The following is a 23285-nucleotide window of genomic DNA, read 5'->3' on the forward strand; positions in this document are numbered from 1 at the left end:
TTCGGGCTTGCAAGACATTTTCCTTGCATGGCTGAGGAAGGAGCACATTGTAAATGAAAGATTAGTGTGATTGTGTTACATTATTGTGAGGTTCCCCTCTCAGCTTAGGCTGATTTGTGAGCCCGTTCAGCTATGTTTCCGGCGCTCTCCCTTTGTAATAGATGTACTGGGCCTTGAATTGTTGTGCAGTGGAAGCAGTTCAATTAATACAGCGCCACCATAAAATAACTATTGAACTGACAAGCGGGCAAATGAATGAGCATTTGCCGGTGCAGGCACGGGAAAGGATGTGTGACTGGTGAAATTTACGCCAGCAAATCAAGCGCTTTTGGGGACGATGATGCCGTCAACTAAATATATCCTGCTGTCTCACACAAGAAGGGGCAGGTAAAAGATGGACCCGTTATCTCTCACGCCATCGACCAGTGATGGCTCATTTGAATATTTACGGCTGCGACTAAGGTGCGCAGAATGATCGGCCATCATTAGGCCACAGCCCTTCAGTGCAGCAGTAAGATGCATCAAAGGCAGCAGTGAACGTAAGGCTGTAGAGCGGTGTGGAAATAAAGAAGTTGGCACAAACTGTGCTCAGCTCTCTCCCACACAGAGTGGGGGAGAGAAAGGCCTCAAGGTGCCACAGACAGAATAGATGTGGCGAGTTGACCGTCTGGTGTAGGATGGAGAACGCTCTCTCACTGATGTCGATATTCATTTAAGGAGCATTGACAAAAGCTGCAAGGATGAATATGCATGAAAAAAAGAGGGAGATGGAGGGAGGGAGGGAGAGAGGGTTGGAGGGAGAGTGAGAACTCCTGGTTGCAGTCAACAAGCCCACAGTGTTCACTGCATGCTGATTAAACACTCAAGTGCAGGATGACTAAGTCATGTCAGACAACTGCGGGGTAAATAAGAGTTTTTAATTTACACTTTGCCACATCCAGGAGGTCGTCTAGTCTTAGTCATGGCTGCTGTTTCCACTTGCAGTAATTGGACTAAGACATTTTGACTGTGCAAAGCTGGTTATTTTTGGTTTTGCATGTCACAGTGAGTCGTGAGTATATTTGGTTGTGGTTGTCTTCTTTGACACTTTCCCAGCAAGACTTAACTTTGACTTAATGGCTGTCATCTGAAGGGCTGGAAATCGCTAAAAAAAGACGAGGATTCAGGGGGAAATGATCTGGTTCAAGGTGAATTAATCCGGCGCATCAGTTTCAAAAATGTGATAAAAATCCAACACACATTTCCATCTTTTCACCGACGGCCTGCGCGGAAATGGATGGTGTCCAGAGTATAGTTCACATGGGTTTCAATTAGCGGTGTCTAAATGAATTAAGAGGTTTAAAGCCGTTGCTGTTCTAGTGGTGGTATTAACCTGGTGCTTCTCATTAGCCACCCCTGGCTGATAAAGAGAGTAAGGGGAGCGGCGGTGCAGACAGACACCTCTCGCTGACAACGGGTGACAGAGTGGATCACACTGCCTCATGAATAGTAATGGTCGCCACCATGTCCCGCTCTCCCCCGTGTGAGGAGTGACGGATTCCTGTGTCAACAGGGCCCATGGCTAGGGAAAAAGGAGTGACAACTGACTGAGACATTCTGGAGGGAGGAAGAATGGAGGGGGAGGAGAAAAAAAATCCAGGCCTGACATGAAGGCACCGTCATAACATTGTTTGGCTGTCAGAGCCACCTCCATTTCCTCCCTGGGAGTGAGTAAATAAACAGAGTTTGCAGGGAAAGGAAGTGAGACTGGATTTTCGGCCAGTGCCCTTTGGGTGCGCAGAGAGGCGCTGGCGCGTCTCAATAAATCAGGCCGAGCAGCCGCTCTTAATGCACTCCCCAAACTATCGATAAGGGAAAGGAGAGGCAAACGCTGCCTTTCTGGGGAGTGATGTCACTGATAACCTGCCGGGCACACACACTTCCCGACTCACCAGGCCCTGGCCAATCGATAGCAGCACAATGCCTCACTTGGCAAATGCATAGGTGAGCAGAATGTGAAATAAGGAGCGAGAGAGGGAGTTGAACAACGACCAACTTTCTAATGGATCCAGAAGTGGCAGCGCTCGCTGTGATGTCCAGCGCTTTAGACAGGCACCACAAAAAGCTATTCTGAGCAGAGTAGTCGGACGTCACACTTCAGTCAACTTTAAAGCCCTAAAAGGAGGATGGGGTGGAATGGCACCTCTGCTCCCAGTTGTCTGGATGTAGCCTTTTTGATCAAATCTGTTGTTTTTTGTCGTGTGGGGGGGGGGGGGGGGGGGCTGTTGACTGAAATCTGTGAGCACAGCTGGGTCCCCGATATGTTCATTTGTTCCCTGTGAGCTCCCCTGGCTCTAGATAGAGCTTATAACCCATACAGTTGGTCCAAAAAGGGTCATAGGTCACACAGGTAGCCACTGTGGGTGGCTAATCTAATCTGTCCATAGGGGCCAATTAAATATCATGTCCAACATGCTTTTTAGATCAACACAGCCGACCATGGCGTTTTTAAAACCTGCTCTACCCCAAATCCTTCATCCTGTCTTACCTTTTCTAAACTAACCTCCACTATCTGTCACATTTTAAATCCCATACCCACGACAAAATTATCCCTCAGCATTTTCTCTACCACACAAGGAAACCATGTCCAAATAATCCTATAAAAATAGCGATAAATGCATTCCTACCTCATGGTGTCTTGCTGTTGGTGCTTACTCCAAATGCCAAACTTTCCTTGTGGCAAAGTCATTGATTAGCCTTTGTCCTTAAAGTCCAATTTCTGAGCAAGTTGGTGCTCTATGGAGAGCATAGAGCAGTCTCTCTTGGCACATAGGGCATGATCAGTTTTTTTATTAGCTTCAATTTACTGAAAGTACACTTGCCCTCCAACACAGTCACTCTATATTTATTCAGATACTTGGCCATGGACTCCCTTACACTAAAATTCTCATTTTCTCTTTTTTCTGTTCTTTTTTTCTTACCCGACTGTCGATGATCTGAGGCCATCTTTCACTACTAGCTGGCAAAACTAGAGAGAGAGAGAGAGAGAGAGTGTGGCAACTCTTTTGACCTAGATATGGCATGATTAGCACACCAATGAACATCAGAAAAGTATCACAAATGATATATATTTTTAGAAATACTCCACAGGTTAACGGTCCATTAGAACCCACCCTGGACAACGAACCCGGCTGTCCCCCTTGACAGCGTTTCTGATCTTTCTCAACTTGCTACGACTGCTAGAGATGTCACAGCCAAAAAGTTCCCTTTTGTAAAAGAGCCCGTATATTAATATTGGATCTCCCTCCCACTAGATTTTTCTTATCACACATAAAATGTGCAGCGAGGCTGACATGTCGTGGCGCTGCGTGTCAGACAGCCCTCAGATGGAATGTTTTTTTCCTGATCAAACTGAAATGAACTATATTTTCAGGCTATTTGTTGGTACAAATTCAGCCATTCTTCCCGTGGATGTGATACGCGACTTGTGCGAGCTGTCAAAGGCTTACTGGTAGGAGAAATGTGTCCATGTCTCAAATGAATGATAAAGTGCATGGCAAGAGCTGAAAACTGATGCTATTTGGCGAATAAAATGGTAGCAGTAGTCAAAGATCCGTGGCCATTGAGCAATATTCTTATATAAAGCTTGTGACAGACTGCACTGACGCACACTCCATTAGATAATCTTTGACTCAATTTGTTTCTATATTTATGTCTCTAGTCATTTCAGTCAGTGGAATGGAGGCAGAATGTTCCTTTGAATTTGATTTTCACAGCAGAAAAATCAGAGGATGCTAATCTAAAATTTTAAAGACCATATTAAAAGCAATGCCAAGACATTTACTAGACAGTGTAATTCATCATATGGCATTAATGTAGGGTTTTTTATTATTTCCGCATTAGTGTGATCACTACACCCGGGCGAATGAATCACAGCACTTGATCATAGGTGTTTCTGCACAGATAGAATGTTTTGGGATCGTGTGTGTGTGCGTGTGAGTGTGTTGGAGGTGGGGTGGGGTGGGGTGCTGGGTGGGGGTGTCATTATAAATTCTGAAAAGCTGAGCACGATTTCCGGCATCAATTATTCAAGTGTACAGCCTGTTTCTGTAATAGCTCTCCCATTGTCCGCTAAACGTCCCAAATCACCACAAAGTCGACATGGAAGAAGACCGAGTGCGAGCTCAGCAGGAAAAGATGGGATGGGGTTTCCTCCCATCCCATCCGTGAGCGATGTATTCTTTTTTTTTTTATTTTTTTTTTTTTTAGGAGGCAAGTTGGCACACTGACTAACCACCTCAAGGTATAACATCCCTGTCATATCCTTTAGTCAACTTCACCTGCCTAGAATACAATGGAGGAACGCTTGTTCAACTTGGAAAAGGGGCGACATTGGTGACAGTTGAACTGAGACTTGCAAGTCACTTTTATATCTATTAAAGGTAAATGATGCTACTTACACTTAAATGCTTTCTATGCAGACCTGCTCCCCTATTTTTTTTATATTTTCCCCTAATTTTATCGACTTTCACTAAATCTAAATCTAAATCTAAGTTCAATGGAAAGTGCGAAATTGCACGCTGATGTTGTTTATGTTTGGTGACACGCTTAATTCAAAGGATAATAGTTTATGTCATTGAACACTGGGTGTGAATGCCCATGCCCATTTGTGTTTGGGAATATAATGCATTAAGGACTAAGGATAATGCAATCATCATGCCAGAATCAGCTGTCCTCTAACGGGACAATGACTCGACAACATCATCCTTAATGGAAACTTCAGGTTCCATAGCACCATGTCTCGACTGCTGGAAGTTGTTCCATTTAATCACATTTAGTTCATACAATCAGTTTTAATCTTGTTTTTTTTTTAATCCACTTTGTTTTACGGCTAGATTTTAGACACTGATAGTCAACAGTCATATTTTATTTATTGCCAGTTTAACACAGAGGTTGATGTTCTTTTCAGGGGTTTTACTCTTCTCTGGGAGCCGGACTGCTCCTGGTTAAGGAATCAATTTGACTGGACAGCCTTACAAATTGCATAAAGAGACAAAGTTGTCCTTGGAGTGTGCCACATTTGATTGATGGCTCAACACACTTGCACCGTAAATCCTCCCGACAGAACGGAGACGAATCAGTCGCCTGCTTCTAGCCCCCCCCACCACCACCACCACCACCACACCCCACCCCACCCCCCCACCTCTCCCATACTATCCACCTGCCTCTCCTATCTTCCTTCACTCTCCCTTTCCTCACCAAAACGCTATGCGATTCAAATATATCCAAAACACAGTCGAATTTCTCCCCCCTTTATGTTCTGACACAAATTGTGCAAACACATATTGGCAACACATAAATATGCTTATCAGACACTTTATATGTAAATTTGCAGTGAGAATTGAATGACAGTGAGTTTATGTTGAGGCTGTTACAAAATTAAAAAAAAAAGCCATCCCCTGTGTAGACTAGATGAAGCTGAACTCCAATAGTCTTTTTAATTTTTTTTTTTAAATCAGCTCTGTCGGCATCCCGCACGATATCATCATCTTGTGATGTGGAAAAACAAGGAGTCGGCAAGCACACAGTTTAAGCCCCAAAGTTAACAGCAGTTGGGAGATAAAACAGCTTCTCTCGGGGCTGTGCTGTGCTGTGCTGTGCTGTTCTGTTCTGTGCTGTGCTGAGGAAATGGCAGTCTTCCCTGGGGAGGCCACACCACTGTTTGTTTCTGGAGAAAACACTACAGGCATCTTTTTAAAGCACCCCCCACTAATCAGAAGTGATCCGTTCACATGTGCTATCCACTTTCCCTCGGGAAGCAAAGGGAAAAAAATAAAAACATTTAAGTAAAGTCCTACATACAAGTGAACAATGTTGGGAAATAAACATCCAGAGAGCAAAGAAATGGGCTGGAACATGGGCTGGTATGGAGATGGGGAGCTAAACTTGTAAAAAAAAAAAAACATAGTTATGTTTCCACCTTCAGTTTCTTTGTGTGTGTGTGTGTGTGTGTGTGTGTGTGTGTGTGTGTGTGTGTGTGTGTGTGTGTGTGTGTGTGTGTACGCATCAGTGCAAGAAAACCAGCTTGCTTCTGTAGAATCTCATGCAGGTCAAAGGGTAAAACATAGCTTGAAGAAGCAAGTTGCTTAAAACATAGCTTGAAGAAGAAATTAAACCCAACGAGAGCAGAATAACCCAGAATTGTCAAAAAGAACAAAACAAAAAAAAAAAAGAAAAGAGATTTGCGGTGTTTCTACGCATGCAGTAAGGCAGACTGGGCAAACACCTTCCCTGCTTAATGAACACGTGACAACTTGATGAAACGATAGCGCCCGCAGCCTCCGTGGCGAATAGTCAAATGTGAACAAGTGGGCGGGTAGGTGAGTGTGTATTTTTGGCTGTGTTTATAAGAGTATGTTCATGTTGGTGCGTAGGCGCGTGTGCGGGCAGGTAGAACACAAAATAAGCCATCTGTTCAGGATTCAGCTGAATGCTACCATTCCCCCAACCACTGCTACTTGACAGAGTAAAGGATTTGGAGAGAGTTAAAGTCTAAACTAGACACACGAGGGGGGAATATTAGATTCCTTCTGTTGTATGCATGTTAGTGTCCTCCCGATTTTCATACCGTAACAGATAGGTATAAATAATTAAGCAGCCTGTTCCCCCGAATAGCCGGAGAGCAAAAGAGAAGAGGGAGGACAGAGGAAAATTAACAGCGACCGGCCTGCTTGCGGCATTTTAGAGTACCACAACGTCGTCATAATTAGGTCCTCTCTTTCTCTCTCCAGGAATCACCAGGAATTTCTTCCACTAGTACAAATGGAATGCTTCCAGGAATTTTCCCCCTCCCTCCTTCTCTCTCTCTCTCTTTCTCGTAATTAAAATAGAGGCTTTGCTATCGCTTAGATGAAGGTGCAATGTGCTCCATATTCCTTGTCACTTTAATGAGAGCAATAAATGCTATGCTCGCTTTGGCTATTTATACATTTTATGGCACAAATTGTGGCGTAAAGGGCACAAATCAGATAAATGACAGATGAAGGACAGCTGCGGCAACGTCCCTCCATTAAACGCTGCAAATGGCCAACTGTGGCCCAAGCAGTTAATTAGCCAAAGAGGGCCTAATCAGAGTTTTGGAGCCGTGGTCCTCCCCAGGTGACACACTAATAGGAGATGCTTGAGGAGCCACATATGCAATATGGAGTGTGGAAAGGTGGTAGTTATTGGTTTTGGGGCTTCTCATAAGAAAGGCATGAAGATGGAGTGCATACCTCCGCCAACACTATGCAACTGTTAAGATATGCCAGTTCCACATGTCGGATTTCTTTCAGTCTCCATTACCAACTTGTTTCACATCAGGAGACGCACACACTTTCATGACTGGACCTGAAATGGCACATGAGATCTGCCTCTTAAATTCTAGCCACTTTCAAGCATTTTAGCCGATTATCACAACACCACATGTCCAATCAGCTCTATATCTGTTCAGTTTCCATTAGGGCTGCCCTTCTACCACTGTACCAAGTTTTGGAAAAATTGGCATGGCGGATATGTCTAAACTGGAAATGAGCTCTCCAGTGCCCCCATGTTGTTTGATTGGGCCAATATTGGAGGGTTTGCCTCTTCTTCTGTCTGCTGATTGGCCACAAAGTTTCATGGTGTTATGTGAATCCGTCCTGAAGTTATATGCCTTTTTGTGGGAACCCGTGCCCACTGCCACGCCCCCCTTTTGGCCAATCACTGTAAGTTATTCAGTTCTTCCTTGCCCCGTAACCAACCTTTCCACAAAGTTTGGTGCAAATCTATTCATAACTTTTTGAGATATATGCTGCTAACAAACAAACAGACGGAAAGCCGAGAAAACATAACCCCCGTCCAACTGGGTTGGCGGAGGTAATTAGAGACCGGACTCATCACCATCACTGCTAGGTTTACAGTCTTTAATTGGTGTTGTGCTGAATAACAGCTTGCTGTGTTGTTTGAGAGACAGAAGGTATGGCTGGCATCACCTGGCCTTTTTCCTCACCATACACCATGCAGTGTGGCAGTAAGACGCTGAAGTCAAGAGGGGACAGTAGTGAGCACATGAGCCTCTTGGTATGAGGCAACAGTGAAGCAGCTCCCATGGAGGCAAACCTTCACTGAGATAAAACACACAAACGCCTGAAGCACCCTGAAGTTAACCAGAAAAGCTTCTCTATGCATATCAAACAGGTCCCCCGAAATAAAACCGGCCGGCTCCTGTTACATAATCTACCAAATAATCAGCCAGCCAGCACATTCCACAGAGGAGAAAGCGTTAGAGGAAAGGAGGAAGACAGGAAAAGGCAAAAAAAAAAAAAAAAAAAAAATCAAAGTCAGGTTGTCCTGACTGATGATGTGATGCTGTAAACAGGGAATCTTTTTTCTAACAATTAAAGAGTGGGGGGTTATTGATTTCCAATGGGACTCTCGAGTGACTTGCTGGCTGTCACAATGAGGCCCGGGGTAAGGTGACCATGTCTCTGCTCAACGTGATAAACCTGGCATGTCATCAGGTAGGTAGGACGCGGTGTCCCCCATTCCCCCACCCCCCCCTCATGCACTCACAGACTGCCGCCACAGCATTTATCCACGGCGGGCTACGGAAGCGCGGGCTGCTTCATTTAATAATGAAGTCGCCAAGGAGTTGGCCATAGCAGCTAGTACATAACCACCGAAGGAATGGCTGGATCAATGTTAAGAGCTTATGAGCACAACCCTTTAAAGTCCAGGTGCTCGCAAACACACAAATTCAACCCGTGTGACATGCATTTTCTCGCCACGGCAGACTTTGGCCAGCAAGGCAATCATGCAGCGAGTGAATGAACGGCATCGCAGGCATCATGGGAGGTGGTGGCAACCAAGATGAGAGGTCAACTCCAGTCTTACTCCAGTGATAAACAACCATAAATCAGAAGACGAGCTGTCACTGGAGTAGATCCATCACGGGCCAACCTGCGGCGCCTAACACATGCACACACACAAACCCCCGTAGTACGGCGAGGAAAACAGAGAAAAGGCCTATGCAGATTGATTGGCCCTTTTAAATGAGCGGCGGTGGGGTTATGTTGATCGATTCCATGGATAATTGACTGATTCTGGTGTTGTTAGAAGTGGAGTAACGACTACATGTCAGCGCTGTGATGTGACACAGCCTGCGGGCGTCTTAAGTTATGGACACGGCTCGGAAACCCAAGAGGGAGTGGAGCGCACAGCAGACGCCCGCAAAGGAAAAACTTTGAGCAGGGAAAAAGGTCAGGCGGGGTGAGGGGAGGGGAAGAGTCCCGGTGTCCGCTCGGCCCTGAGCTCCGTGGGTTGCGTTAGAGTGGGCCGAGTCTCGGCAGACAGATCAGGGCATGAGGTCAGGACAGTGTACTTGCTGGAAACACTCAGGAGAATATATGAGACACGGGGAGGAAGAGGTCAGGTAAATTCTGAAAAATGCTCATGAGTGAAGAAAAAGCCCGTCCCTGATGGTAAGATTCAGCCAGCTTTATTATGCCAAGAGGTGGCCACTGAGCAGAGGCAAGGACACTGACGAATAGAATACAAAGCGACTTTTAATTATTCTTGGGAAAAGAGCACAAGCCCTTGGCTTGTTTACCACTTTACCGGAAACAACTTATGATTGCTTTGTAATTATCTCCTAGATAATGTAAAATGCCCCCCCTCGCTCCACTCCTCTCCTTTCTGTAACACACCATGCAAAGTGATCAAGCATTCATCATTTAGCCCAAATGTTTTAACTTTTATTGGGGGAGGTAGAGGGAGGCTAATGGATCATGGGCAATGAAGCAGCTCCAGCAATAACACAAATAGGACTTGTTGTCAAAGACACAGGCCAAGGCACGCCTGTGCCGGGATAATCAGTCTCTCTTTTGTCTTATACACTGGAAACCTAACCTTCACCCAAAAAGCACACCATTTCCCCTCTGTGTGACTTAATGAGACATTAGCCCTACTAACAAATGGCGGACGTGAACATGAAAGTGACTTTCTAGGTAAAGGCTGTTTTTCCCTGACCATAAGCAGTCCCCAAGTGCAGGTAAAAGACGGAAACAACTCCGAGTCTCCATCTCAACAGCTTGCTGTGGCTTTTACGACAGCCCTCCCAGGGCCCGCGGGATGCCATGTAACGTCTTATTATCCCTCAAACAGATCAGGTAATCTGCTTTTGTTGTTGGGTATTCGACTGTGATAGAGACAATGCCGTTTGTCAAGTCAATTCAACTCTACAGGCTTGTAATTCTATTTAGGTGGAGCACAGCCCTTAAAAAGCAGTTGTCTCTTCGCTCAAGATTACGCTGTCAGTTTGTATGTGATAGTTTATGGTTCATTTAAGGTATTTATTTAATATAGAAATAATTCAAACCATTGGCTAATAGCTACCTTCATCAAGCAGTACAGAGCACTCCTATCATTTACCCTGAAGCTGGAAGCTGCAGTGCATTTCAATCATATTTTAGCCCATATTAATATGCATCTAGCATTTTTTTAAATACTGATGCCTGCGTTAAAATTGTTTTATTTAGTGCAGCACTAGTGAGTGGCTCGGAGATACGGGATGAAAGACGCAGTGGTGGATGGATAAAGAAAGGAAGTGACGAGCGAGTGCGTGAGGGGGCCCTCTCCCCCCGCCGGGCCTCCCAGCTCAATTAGCTCAGCTCATCCAGGCTTTCTGCTGATGGGGGAAATCAGCAACTCCACACTATACCGTGCAGACCAGGGAGTCTAGCCTTTTAGTGAGTGAATGTGTGTGTGTGTGTGTGTGTGTGTGTGTCTGTGCTTGTTTGACGTGCACATTTTGCATTTGTGTATCTGTGCATGTCTGTGTATGTATGTGTTGCTTCTCTCCTCTCTGTTTGACTGGAGCCCCACAGTGCGCTCTGGAACAAACACCTGGACCAATTGGGCTACACTTGCAAAAAAAAACACAAAAAAAAACACTGATAGTAATGTCATAAACAGTTGTGGCAAAAGTGAATAAGTACAAAAGAGAAGTTTAAGTTTGTCTGGATTTACTCTGATCAAAAAAATGAACTGGACAGAGACGAAAGGCCAAAAACTCTGATATGGATTATGAAACTCCTGCCAGAGAGACTAGGAAAGTTAAATTCCAACAACTCTCTGCCAACAACTCAGTTAAAAAAGCATCAGAACTTTTTTATGTCTGAATAAAATACAGCTTGACTTGAACTCTCATTCAAGTTAGCTCCAAAAATGATGGGCTCAACAGCAAAGTCCCTAACAAAAAAGAACATTGATTAAAACTTTTTTTTTTTTTTCTTTTTACTCCTGTGGCAATCAAACTCTCCATCGTCTTGAAATATTTTTTTACCACAGCGCTGTCCAAACAGTGAAGGTAGGTGGTCTGCATCTCAGATGCAGCACATAAATCTTTGAGATGGCTCCTGGACGTGCTTCCAGGATGTCCTAAAAAAAAAAAAAAAATAAAAAAAAAAGGCCAAGGTCTGAGGAGGCGGGCCATTGCTATGGCACAGCCTCCTGACAGCGGTTGGAGGCTGGGGCTGGGACCTTTCCAGGGAGCCTTTCAGAGACGTGATGCACATGCGTGGCTCGCAGGCAACGTGGGACGAAAAAAAAAGAAAAAAAAACACGTGACAGAAATTGCTTGGCCAGCGGAACTCAAGGCCAAAATCTATTTAATCACAGAATAAGGACAGTTCAAAAAGCGGCAATGTAATATTTCCTGCATAAAAATTGCCCCTTGCCTCTCTTAGTGACCCACAGCCAGTGTCGACGACACTTTTTATGACCCAGAATACATTTACCATGAGAGCTCGGCGACCACAACCTCATTCCATCCAGTGCTGTAACTCTTCCCAGAAATTAATAAACCCCTCACACGCGCTCGGTCTGCCTTAAAATCTAGCCCAGAATGCTGCAGTGCGCCAAGTAAACTAGCTAAACAAACAAAATAAATACACCGATAATGGTGGCGATAACATCCGAGGCGAAATGAAAGGATGAAGGTCAGTAATTGGGAGGAGGTGGGGAGATAGAAGCATGGCGTGTTTTGTTTTTCTCCTGGCAGGGAGCGGCAGGGGGCCATCTGGGCGCGCGCGGCGGGCTCCGGGGCGGTGTAGGAGCACGTCTGTGCAGAGGTTAAGAAAAGCAATTAATCGGCAGCGGAGATAATCAAAGGAACCTCCCCCTCCAGACACCTTGGTGGGGGAGGAGGAGGAGAAAAGAGCGAGAGAGGAGAGGAGCGGAGAGACAGACAGAGACAGAGATGGGGAAAATACTTGTTTACAGGCACTGCTGGCGCGATCAAAAGCGCAGAGGTTCAGCTCTGCCACCGGGGCCCTCCGTTTCAGGTGGAATTGATAACACTTCAGATGTACAATTCAATGTTTGAGAGAGTACTTTTACCTCCCGGTGAGAAGGCAAGGATTTTTCACACTCTAAGCTGCATTTCCTTTCATCTCAGATTTTGCAAGGTATCACCGGATTGTCAATGGTGAGGAAGACATTTTCCCACACATAATCAAAGCATATAGTCTGAAGTACCTGCACTCGCCGTGCTATGAAGTTGATTCAGACAGCACGGTGCAAGGCGGTCCGGGAGAATCACAGTAAGCTAATACTGCGATTACATTAACTCATCTCACAGAGACACTGATAAACACTGCAAATTATGCTGAAAGGCATTTGATCATAAAGAGTATCTCAACACTAAAACCTCCTTTTTTATCAGCTAAAATCCTGACATTAAATTGCATGTGACTAATTTTGTAGTTTCTCAGAGATTCAAAGCTTGTTGCTCCCTCTGGTGGTTTAAATCTCCCTGTGGAATTTCAATATTATTGTGTACTCAGTGGACATTAATGTCATAGAAGTGGGAGTCAATAAACCTGCTAACAAACCCATCACTTTTCCTTTGTGCCAATTGTCAAACTGCACTGTTGCATCTTTCAAAATGACAATGGAGACAGAGAAAACTGAGGATAGCATCACACTTCTCCTCCTCCTCTGTACAATGTTCAAAGATGCTGAAGTGCAGGGCCACAGTTTTAATGAATAGTGTTAATGTCAGATGCAAGCACATAACTAGGCGTTGTGTATTTTGTTGCTCATATGTTACTCTATTAAAAAATCTTACTGTCTTTCTTTCTGTTTCTCAAGAACTCACTAACAGCAACAGAATCGTATTTGAAACCCAAGGCTGTATCTTCAGTTAAAATCTTACTTATTCCCTTTTGGATTGATGTTTGAGGGCCAATTAGGCAAACCATGTTCCTCTCCACCAGTCTGCACCTAAACCTTCGTACAATAGCCCAGTCGTATGATCAGTATATAGTGTGTAAACATCTTGCCGCAAAAAAAAGCTGGCAGACGGTTAGCAGGTCAGCGGTGAGTAAGTGGCGGCACTTTTCACAAAGTCTTGATTAGATAATTACCCATCCATATCTTGGCAATATGTTGCGAGGGAGCAACACGGTTCTCATTAAACTGTGTCGCTGCTATCAAAAGCAAGGTGTTCAGCAGGCACACACTTGTTGATTAGAAAAAAGAAAAGGTGAGCCAACATGGAAATTAGATATACTCCTCTGACTGGAGTCATAAGAGATGGGAGTAGTAGGTTATAGGCACACGCTGAAACAATGACAAGAGGCAAGTTAGTTTTGGGGGCCTTCGGCAGTTAATTAAGACTTTTTGGGGTGGGTGGGGGAGCTGGGAGGGCAAGAGCTGCTATGTAGACTCTAATCTAACTGTACAAATACTGTAAATGTCAAATACCACTTCATTTTTTAGTCTTTTTTAGTCTTCTTTAGTCTATTCTCCTGCAGTTGGGAGAACACAATCTAGCTCTCTAGTGAGATGCAGGACTCACATTTATCAACAAACAGCCATAGTTTATCTTTTTTTAAATTTCACCACTTTTCCACTGTGAGGTGCGCCTCCACCAAACCCGCTGGAGCTACTGACTCATTACACGGCAAGTGGAGTGCCTTGTATGGATCTAATACTGTACATAAGAGTGCGCACAAAGCAGCTTTCATTTAACTCAGCCTCTGAGTGAGTAGTAACGTAACTTGAGCCTTGCTGTGATGAAACACGCTGTAGGGTGAAGCAGACACACAAAAAAAATGCATTAGTCCTCACTACTTCTGAGAGCACGCTGTGTTACCTGCAGCTTTTTGAAACCTCTTGAATGATAGGCTTCACCCTTTTGAGCCGGACTGCCGAGTGCTGGCACACTTTTTGTCGAGACAAACTGAATACATTGCTTTTGAAGAGCGACGAAGGCCGGGCAGGGATTCGAGTCTGGAATTTTAAAAAGGCATGCACAAAATGTGTGATGAAACTTTCAGCACCACGGACAGCAACCCTCAAGTAGGCTAACAAGAGGGGAGCGTGTGAGATGCAGGACACACACACAGAGAGAGAGAGAGAGAGAGAGAGAGAGAGAGAGAGAGAGAGAGAGAGAGAGAGAGAGAGAGAAGAGAGAGAGAGAGAGAGAGAGAGAGAGAGAGAGAGAGAGAGAGAGAGAGATGTGGTAAGGCAAGAAGCACGGAGTTCATTTGGTAATTAAGTGAACACATCATCCTTTTTCCCTCATGCATTTCAGTGATCTCCATGTCTGCTCTTTCAAAAGTGGAGGCAGTCACCCCACCACATGCACACGCACACACACACACACACACACACACACACACACACACACACACACACACACACACACACACACTCCTGCGGCAAGACCCAGCTTTTCCCCAGTCTCTGTGTCTTGGGCTGAATAATGTAGGGCCTTTACCCAGCGCTCAAGCATGAGTGGATAATCTGGCCACAAGGACAGGCTGTGTCAACATTTCCCTTTACTTCCTTATTTATTTATTTACCCACCCGCCGTAGGAGTTATGGAGGGGGAGAGAGGCAATGTGCATGGCTAACAACACGCTGGCCGAGCAGATGACCCGCTTTCTGAAGGTTCACTTTTTACAAGAAAGGGTTTTTAAGGGGAGCTGGCGGTCTGTGCCGAACTGAATTTGGGAGACTGCGCACATGCTTCGTAGGGAGGAGGCCATCGCTCTTTTGGATGATAGAAACGTACACAATCTCTAACTGCAGTATGGGACCTCCTGCTGAAATACTGTCACCTCAATCATTTCTTTGTTTATGTTATGCTAATTGATTTTGAAGGCATTTTTCCCCCCCCGATTCTAAATTGAGCATGGAATAGCAGTAAGCATGGGCCTTTTGAACATTTAAAAGGTTTGCTTCCATCATTCGTGAACACTGAAGTAAGCATATGACCTATATTTTTGAACATCAATGGGCTGTGAAAGTTGGAAAAAACATATTTTCCATGTTCAAGCTGCACACTTGAAGAATGTATGTGATTACACCTAAAGCCTGTATCGCCGAGTCATTCCCCGGATTGAGGATTTAAGTGTCTTTGAGTTTAGAAATGTGCGGCTAGTCTTCACAATTCATGTGCCAAGTCCATTTCGCAGTAAAAAAACAGTGTCGAGGCTTAATGGGTGCACATTTAAATGCCATTCACGACGACTTGCAATTGTGAATAATGTTTGGGAAGGCTTTTGTTTTCCGTGCCTAAATAAGTGTTACAATATGACTCTTAGCATTGCCAATCACAAGCTTTGGTTTTAAGAGCCTAATCCTCTTTAATTCGTGATTACTTGTAATTCAAAACAGTGGCCCGCTAAACCACGAGAGATTTATTGTTTAAATGTCCTCCTCCACTGTACTGCAACCTGGATACCGATAGCAGAGGAATAAATATCCTGTATATATATCCTGAGCTCTCACGGTGGCATTCAAGTAAATTACCATAAAAATCAGTGTACAAATATTTTGGCATCAATCACTGAGCATAAATTGCTAAATAGCTTGGAGCCCTCTTAGCATTCATAGAGAATGATTTCATTGGCATTCTTGTAGCAGATGATTTTAGCCTCACACATTCCACAAATTAGAATGTGTGAATTAAGGAGGATTTCATACTGCACCGTAAGTGTATTTTAAAGGCAGAACTGATTAAGTTTGAGGGAAGAGAGATGAATTAGGTAATTATCTCCAGACAGACACCAGTGCTCGGCTGCGAGAGCAGGGCCTCGACACTCCAGGATCAAAAACACGCCAGTAGTGCTCAGCGTCAAGTCTCTTTCAACAACAAACTCGCTTCAATCCAACTTCGCTTTAACCGATTTCAGCACCTACCTGGCAACCTGTGGGTCTCAGGACACAGCGATATGAAAGAGTCAGTGTCTTATGATCTCTGCGTGAAAAGCATCACTCAGCCCACTGGATACAATCATATATTACAGATGATGCATTTGAGTTGCTTCAAAGGAATGCTAAGTTCCTGTTTGCCTCTAATTTATTGATAGAATTCCTGGCATAAGATTTATTTTGTCTACTAGGTTAATTCATTATTGATTTCAAGGGCATAGAGTGGTTGTTTGATCCCTCGCAGAGCTGTGGAACTTTTCGAGAGGCAACCTTTTAGAAAAGTAGTTTGGAGACACTGGGGCGCTTAGTCGGCTGCTTTCCATTTGATCGGGATTGTAATGTCAAGCAAGTTTGGAATAGGCCTACTTGCGAAAGACACACGAAAAAAAGAAGGGGAGGGGGGGTTAAACTGCGAGCCCAACACCTTCTCACAGTCAATCAATTAAAGGAAAATTAGCAAGTTCTGTGAAGTTGCTGCGCGCTGTCTGCTGCCTCGCATCATGTGCTGATTCACTATGAGACTGTCAGGCTTCATATCCCTGCAAGTTATTACACTGTTTATTTGTTTAATCAGAGTATATATGCAGTACACTGGTCAGTCTACTGTATGTTTTGCCGTTTGCAGGCTCAAACTGGATTCATCGTGTTGCATAATCCTGCACAGGAGAGCTAAAGTCGCGTCCTACCTGCTCGTAGCAATTCTCCCAGGTGAGGTTCAGCAGGCAGGAGGAGAACAGCTCATCTTCTGTCCGCGCATAACCGTCCATGGTGTGGCCGCCGCGTCGGGGGGGGGGGGGAGTCGGTCTGCACAATTCTTCTTTTGCAAAAGCGGCTTCTGCTGCGTTTCGGTTAGTATTTCTTCCCTCGACGAGTCTCGTCTGCCCCGCTTGCTTCTCCGTCCGGCGCCGTGTAAGCTATCAAACGAACAGCGGCGGTGTGGTAGCTGCTGCTTCCCCTGTCACGTGGGCGCCCTTCTCCCAAAAATAATAGTGGGATGCCTCGATTGCGATGGTTCCCAAAGTAGGGGCCGGGGACCACCGGGTGTCCATGACGGGGGCGGGTGGGGGTCTAGGCTCTAGGATGTGATGCACCCACCCCCCAGCAAAATGGAGAATAGTTTAATTTCACTGTTATTTCACTCCCGAGTTCACTGAAAGGATGCTGCAGGATGACTGGTTTCATAGGTTATCATAGGTTTCACTCTCCCTGCTGCTACCTCACACACACCTACACTATGGACAGGTTATTGTGAGTCATATGATCTAACAACTAAAATCTTCACAGATGTCATTCCTTGAGAGAGTCTTATCAAATGGGAGCTGGCAAGTGTATCTAATTGGGAGTCATTGATTGGAGCTAGACTCTAGCATGTTTCTCTAACACTCACCTGTCCACTTGTCATACTTTACAGACTTTGTTAAGGCGACTGGCGATCAGCTGTGTTGAACTGCAGTCCTCCGAGGCTGTGGCTGAACTTCAACAGGTGTGCACTGCAAACTGAGGTGGGGGAATTAGCCTTATCTTACCTTGGCTTAGTTAAGCGACAGGCATGAGCTTTACAGTGATTTTAAAACAGCTAGCTTTCATAAAAGACAGCTGCTATAGGCTAGCATGCAGCTTTACACTTTGGCCAATAACTCTTAAACCGTAATGGCAAGAATTTTGAATTAGCCATATGCCTGTTTTTCGCTATTTCTCCCGCAAAATGGATCCAATCTCAACAGAATTGTGCACACAGTATGGACTTTCTAGATTTAGGCTATTACCCAAAGTTTTGAAAATCAAAACCATTTGGCCGTTATTCACAAATGAAGTTGAAGCAAAGAGGCGGGAACAGGAAGTGTGCCGGAAGTGAGGCATTCCTAAACGCTTAATGATAGAGCAACCAATTTGGGTTGGGATGGACCCCAAAGTGCGACAGACCACATTTGGTTGCACTCCATAGCAACACTATTAGGCCAATCTTGCAACATTTTTTTTATTTCTCCTACAAAGTTGCCTTAAAGAATAATTCCAGTCAAACTGGGCCTTATTTTCCCAGCTTTTGCATCATGATGATTGATTGTGTTCAAAATTTGTTGACTTAGGCCTACTTCACTGTGGAGATTAGCTTCAGTTCGCCCGTAGCGCTACAACCCATAAAGCGAGTTTTACCCACTTGTTGGAACAGCCACATCCAAAATCATTTTGTATTTATGAATTTAAAATCAACCATAAACTGGGGCATCCTGGTGGCTCAGCGCTCTAAGGCACATACCATGGGTTCAGATCCAGCCCAGGACCTTTGTCACATCTCATCCCCTTCTCTCTCCCGATCTTTCCTGTCTCTCTCCACTTTAATCTAGTAAAGGAGTAAATGCCAAAAACAAACGGATTTATCCTTTAATTGCAACCAAATTTTACACAAAACATATTTCAACCGCTTACATTATCTTTGTATCACATGATTCAGATACAAGGACCGGAACTACTTTTATAATGCAGATGTTGGCAGAGCAAATGACCAAACTGTTTAATACTGGCTCTGGATTATTATAGAAAAGATGAAAAGTTAGGCCTATTATTATAGCCTTGTATTGAGCCAAAATATCAAGTGCCACTGTGACCATTTCAAAAACAGAGAGAGATACACATCCATCTGGGTCCAGGTGACCTAATAAATTCTGTTGATTTAGCTATGATCTGCATAAAGGTATTTCTTTTGTTTTGTTTTGTTTTTTTGTTTTTTTACAGTGTAACAGGTTAAACCTTGCACATACACTGAAATATTAGGATCACTTTCCTATATTGAGTTCCACCACATTTTGCGTAATCCAAATCTCAATAGTTGCAAGGTATTTGTTAAAATCTCAGGCACGATTTTACACAGAAGAGGATATCATCACACAAAAACTATTCATTTTTAGGTAAATGTGATGGAGATCACAAGAACAATTGTAAAGTGGTGCAGAATTTTTTTTTCTCCAGAACAAAAACAGTACAATGTTTTATTAGAGAATTGATGTCCAGTCTACTGTCAGCTCATTTGGAGAGCTGTCTCTTAGCACACCACTTATCACGATGTGGTGGGGAGCGAGAGCCGCACAGTCAGACGGGCCTTTTGTTCATCAGTTTTTCTTTGCTGGCCTCCTTGTTTGATCAGACATGTTTGCCACGCATGATCTCCACCCGGTTGAATCGTGGTCAATTGGCGCAGTGCTGTGCGCTTTCTCTCCTGGAGAAATTGTCAAGGATTCACTTCAGCAGCGGAAGTAATGGAAAGACACTGAATGTTCCCCATAACTTGCGTCCATGTATGCACCAAGAGAGTGTGCTTAACATACAGTACATCTCTCACTGACATAATTCCAACACAGAGAAGGCTTGTCAGCAGCGTTGATCCTGTATGTTGCAGAATAAAGATCCAAGCTCCACAATAGCCACAAAACAAAGGATTTTGCGAGGCTGTGAGCTTGCATTAACAATTCTCTCACAGCAACAATCCCGGGCACTATGTGATTTCACAGCAATTTTGAGTGTCATCAAAATATCACTTCTTTTAATGACTGTGTTGCACATTTGAATGAAAATCTAATTTACTGGAGGAAAATAAAAGGTGGTAAACCAGCTCAGTGCCTCGAAAGCGGGGGAGGCCCCCCGATCTCGAAGCAGGAGGAAAAAAGAATGATGCAAGCAAAATGAACAGCGGTTTGTTCTTTAGCCTTATCTCTCTGTCACCATCGACCATAATCTGTCCTGTGCTGTAGATTAATTTAAAGATTATGAAGTGCCATACATTTGCACAGCGCAGGGGAGCGCCGAGGCACAAGAGAAATCACAAATGGTATAGCCAGCTTCGTTTAGGAATATATGGCACAGCTCGCCCATATAGGCTACTGCTGCCTGTATCTTGTCCGTGTGCATCCTCTGATCTGTTCCCTTTTTCTGCCGAGTGACACATGAAAGCTTTTCACTGAATCAAATCAACAGCCAGAGATAATTCAGCGTGACAATGTAACAATTGCGTTAGTGTGATTTTATGTGGGGATATTTCTATCATTCACACGTATCTCGTGGAGTCTGCAGCAGGGAAATTGGGTGAAAGTTCAGGGCAGCTACCAATCACACACAGTGTTGCGGGGAAATAAATGAGGTCAAATCAAATATTGTTTTTCTCTGCCTATAGGCATGTTGAGGCTGCATATTTCTGCACAGGTGCCTTCAGTAGTTGCGTGATTCATTTCGAACTGGCAGCCCATTTTAAACATGCAGTCTACATGCCACCTCTCCCCTACATAACCAATCTATCAAGCCTAAGCCGGCGGTTCGTGCATATACTCCCATATCACAGAGAAGGCTGCAAAGCAACTGTCATAGATGGCATGATTGAATTGTTCCCTTGCACTGTCACCAGAGGGGCTATTACTTCAAATTAGCATACAAATTCAAACCAGGACAGATGGATTTGTCACATTCCAGTCGCCATCTTCCTGGAAGATTGGCTGTGCTTGTGCTGTGCGATGGAGATAAGACACCTGTCTGGGCTCCAATTGGTGTTGGTGGTGGGGAAAGGACTGGCGTGGGATGGTGGGAGGGCTGGGTGGGTGGATGGATTTCCTGAAACGCTGAGGTGTTCTGCAATAAACTTCCCCACCCACAGCCTGAAATGATGATGAGGCACCATCCTGTACTCCGTGGGTGGTAGGAGATTGAGCCCTTGCCATCGGAGGTGGTGATTCGCACTGTGTTTGAAAACAGGCTGAACAATACCTGTCTGATGCATTTGTCTCCGTTTGCTGTTTTTCGGTGAGTTATGGTCAAAACCGACACGGGACGGTTCCTCACATCAGCAGAGACGAGGATGAGTTTGTGAGTGAGAGCTGTGGGAGCGATGATGAAACTTTGTGTCAGTGCGGCTCAGCTCTACATATCCATGACCTCACATGACTGGTTCAGCGTTTTCTGGCTGATCACTGGGAAGGAAACTACAAACTTCTCTCCAACTCCAGTTATAGTAATTCCATGTTTTAATGAAAATCAAAGGATTTCCTGTGTATGAACATCTAGCCCTTAGAGACAACAACATGATATGGGCGATTTGGCACAAGAACTAAAACTGCATGCTTTCATCGCGTAGCCTCACATCAGACACTAACAAAATACAACTTGGAGGAATAATGATTTTCTTTTGTAATTATGGCAGTGTGAATCAATGGGAAGTATTGAGCATGAAAAAATGTTCTTACCTCAGGATCAATTCCATATAATTTCCCGATCAGCTCAAACTAATGGGTTTTCTATTGGCTTCAGTTTAGAGGACTAATCTCTCTGGCACCATTTCATGGTTCTGTGTACGTTCCCTAGCAAAAGGCCATCCACTTAAAAACTTGTCTCCCAACAGTCCAAAAATATTAAAGCGCACATGCTAATTTCCTGACTTTGCATATTGCACAATCTGCAGCCTTAATTTAAAACTCCCTTAGCAGGTTTAGTATCTCTGCCTCCCTACTTCCAGACACTGTAGATTGTGCAGAAATGCTTACGGTTTAAATTCTGTCTGTATCCTAGGTCAATGCTATGCACATTCCTTTGCAAATACATATATACTTTCCTATAAAATTGAGAGATGTAGAACTGAGCAAAGCCTGGTTATGCTGATCTCCTTATAAAGCTTACTGTATACCTGTACAAGCAGAAATGTGGATAATAAGCAGTTTAAGGAATCCCATCTTTTGAAGGTGATGTAATGGTGCTATTATAACAAAGCGGGGTCTTAGTTTTGAATATATCACTGTGTCCAGACGTGGTATAGCTCAAAATGCAGCAGATGAAGAAAAGCATTGATGTGAGTTACAGATTGCTCAAGGGAATATTCTGTTCACCTGGAGATTTAGCATAATGCCACAGGCACATGGGCGAAATAAAGTGACCAAACTCACAAAAATAGTTGCGGCTAATGAAGGGACAAATGTTACCCGAGAGCAACTCACCTGCAACAGCCAGAAAGCATAAATAAGGAAGCATTAAATCTCAAACGCATGCAGCACCTGCATGTTTTTTTGTTGTTTTAAAAGCATAATACACCATGGGAAACCGAAATTGCTGGGATTATTATGGTGGTCACCACACCTCAGAACCAGGCAAGGCTTGGACACCCGCTAGGCAGTCCGACCTGCCCCCCCACCGCCACCCCACTTCCATCAAAGCAGCCACCAGGGAGCTCCGAGGGGTGGTAGGACCCAGGATGCTCCCCAAGTGGGCTGGCCCTCTGCGGGACCTGACTGACCTGAGCTCAGGGGAGGGCCCCCCCCCCCCCACCCATCTTCAGAGGCCTCTCATGAGTCCCGTTGTTCAATTCTTTGTGGGATTCACGCACCGCCACACACAGCCAGCGCTGCTCATTTGGGCTGCTGACCCACAGAATGAGAGGGGAACGCTTCCCAGGAAACTTTGTCAGGGCTCATCCAACTTTCTTACAAGTTCGGTCTTGGACAGTACTTTTCCAGCTGTAACCTGACAAGAAAGTAGTGTTTTGACTGTAGTAAAAGAATTAATGTTTAACTTATTTGTCACTGACCATTATTCTTCTGTATTTTTTTTAATATGACTGCATTACTTAGTATCAGTGCCTCTCCAAAGTGTAAGCTTAGCTTCCACTTTAGAGAGCTGCTGCCACAAAGCAATACAGCTACAACAGGCTCTAGCACAGCAGGGATTTCACAGATCTTGCTCTGAAACATTTGTAATTAACGTTCCCCCTCACTCCAACTGTTACAGAAGCTATCAATATCCCAGTAAGAAGATTTAACTTCCTTCAAAAACCTGGAATCTGGTGGGATTTGACAGGTCGAACTTTCAGATTGCTATACGGTGAAGTGAAAATCATACATAGGGATGATCCAGTTATTCTAAAATTGACACTGAAAAAAACATAAGGAAAGCTTTATTACAAAGTCATACGGTTTTATTAATTTGAACAGTTGACAGGAAATGTGACCAATCAGTGCGCTCCTCTTAATATCTCCTTGACACGAGAACATTCATTATGCCTGCATCAAAATACAAGAAGTTCATCCGATCAAAAC

General features: G+C 44.3%; 1 protein-coding gene across 1 annotated transcript in view; it reads right to left on the reverse strand.

Moving 5' to 3' along the window:
- Positions 1–16988, reverse strand: part of ppargc1a (peroxisome proliferator-activated receptor gamma, coactivator 1 alpha) — a 244962-nt gene extending 227974 nt beyond the window's left edge. The window contains exon 1 of the mRNA XM_071926557.2: positions 16908–16988. Within this exon, the coding sequence (XP_071782658.2) occupies positions 16908–16988 (81 nt within the window). The remainder of the gene's footprint in view (positions 1–16907) is intronic.
- Positions 16989–23285: the final 6297 nt, after the last annotated feature.

This window comes from Centroberyx gerrardi, chromosome 23, assembly GCF_048128805.1.
Source record: "Centroberyx gerrardi isolate f3 chromosome 23, fCenGer3.hap1.cur.20231027, whole genome shotgun sequence".
Taxonomy (NCBI): Eukaryota; Metazoa; Chordata; class Actinopteri; order Beryciformes; family Berycidae; genus Centroberyx; species Centroberyx gerrardi.